This window comes from Anastrepha obliqua, chromosome 3 (assembly GCF_027943255.1).
Source record: "Anastrepha obliqua isolate idAnaObli1 chromosome 3, idAnaObli1_1.0, whole genome shotgun sequence".
NCBI lineage: Eukaryota > Metazoa > Arthropoda > Insecta > Diptera > Tephritidae > Anastrepha > Anastrepha obliqua.
Window position 1 is genome coordinate 7900822 of NC_072894.1, and position 1175 is coordinate 7901996.

General features: G+C 47.8%; 1 protein-coding gene across 1 annotated transcript; it reads right to left on the bottom strand.

Annotated features, from left to right (window-relative positions):
- Window positions 1–405: 405 nt before the first annotated feature.
- LOC129240579 (craniofacial development protein 2-like) lies at window positions 406–918 on the bottom strand. Its single transcript, XM_054876481.1, has one exon. The coding sequence runs from the start codon at window positions 916–918 to the stop codon at window positions 406–408; it is 513 nt and encodes a 170-aa protein (XP_054732456.1).
- Between the last annotated feature and the right edge of the window lie 257 nt (window positions 919–1175).

The window sequence follows — 1175 nt, forward strand, 5'->3', positions numbered from 1 at the left end:
CTCACCCGCCGCTTTGTTGAGCTTCAGCTTCTTAATTGCATTCTTAATCTTCGCTAGGTTGAGGCGGTTGTTGCTATTTTATTGTGGGTTGTTGCTGTGCTGCCCACCTCGAAGCTAGGTATACTGCTAAGAGCAATGTTGCTAGTTGCTTGAAAGTGTTCCTTCCATCTGTGGATCGGGTCATCATTGGAAGTCAGCAAAGCACCATTCAGATCTCTGATCGGCTAGGTGCTGTTGGTTAGGCGGCTAACAATGCGGTACAGCTGTCTCATGTTGTTTACTCCTGCTGCCGCTTGGGCATCGCTAGCAAAGTTTTCAACGAACTTTCGCCTTTCTGCCTGATTTTTTTACTTGCTTCGCCACCTCTCTATAAGCTGACCGAAGGGAGCCAAGTTCGTTTCTGCGCTAATTGATGCCCCAAGTGGTATCAGAGATCCATAGTTTGCTGTTGGTGGTCTTTATTGTGCCAAGTTTTTCCTGAGCTATCTGCCTGAGCGTGGCGTTTGTAGCTTCCCATTCAGTGTTGTTGTGGTTGGTGAGCAGCTTTTCGCGAAAGGCGCTAGTTGTTTCTTTTTTGGTCGCGCGATCGCGGAGCAGCTGAACGTTGAGTCGTTTATGCCTGCGTGGTGTGTACTTTTTCTTACTGCATTTCAGCTTGATCTTAATATCACCGGTAATTAGCTCGTGGTCACTGTCTATGTCGGCTCCCTGTCTGTTTTTGACATCAAGTAGTGAGCCTCTCCACTTACGACTCACGCAAATATGGTCTACCTGGTTACAAGTCCTTCCACTGGGTGAGGTCCAAGTGAATTTGTGGATTATTGAAGATGGGCCACCAATGACAAGCTGAAACGTCTGACACACATCAATTAGTCTGCTGCCGTTGTTGTTACGTGATCCATTGCCATATTGCCACATTGCGGAAAAAATTCCACTGGTTATCCGAGCACGTGAGCTAAACTGTCTCTATCCAAGGCAAGGTGCAAAACCTACAAGGGGCCAAAAGTTGGCACAGCGAATGGCTTTACTTGACGAATGGCAGCGAAGATGGGATCATTCTCCTAAAGGCCGCTGGACGCACGAACTTATCCCTAACCTTAACAAGTGGTTACGACGAAGACACGGAGAAGTGGATTACTTCCTCTCCCAGATGCCGACTGGACATGGGTGCTTTC

Bases quoted from the DNA above. Each gene is read 5' to 3' on its own strand.
- LOC129240579 (XM_054876481.1), bottom strand. From the start codon at position 918: ATGTGGCAATATGGCAATGGATCACGTAACAACAACGGCAGCAGACTA.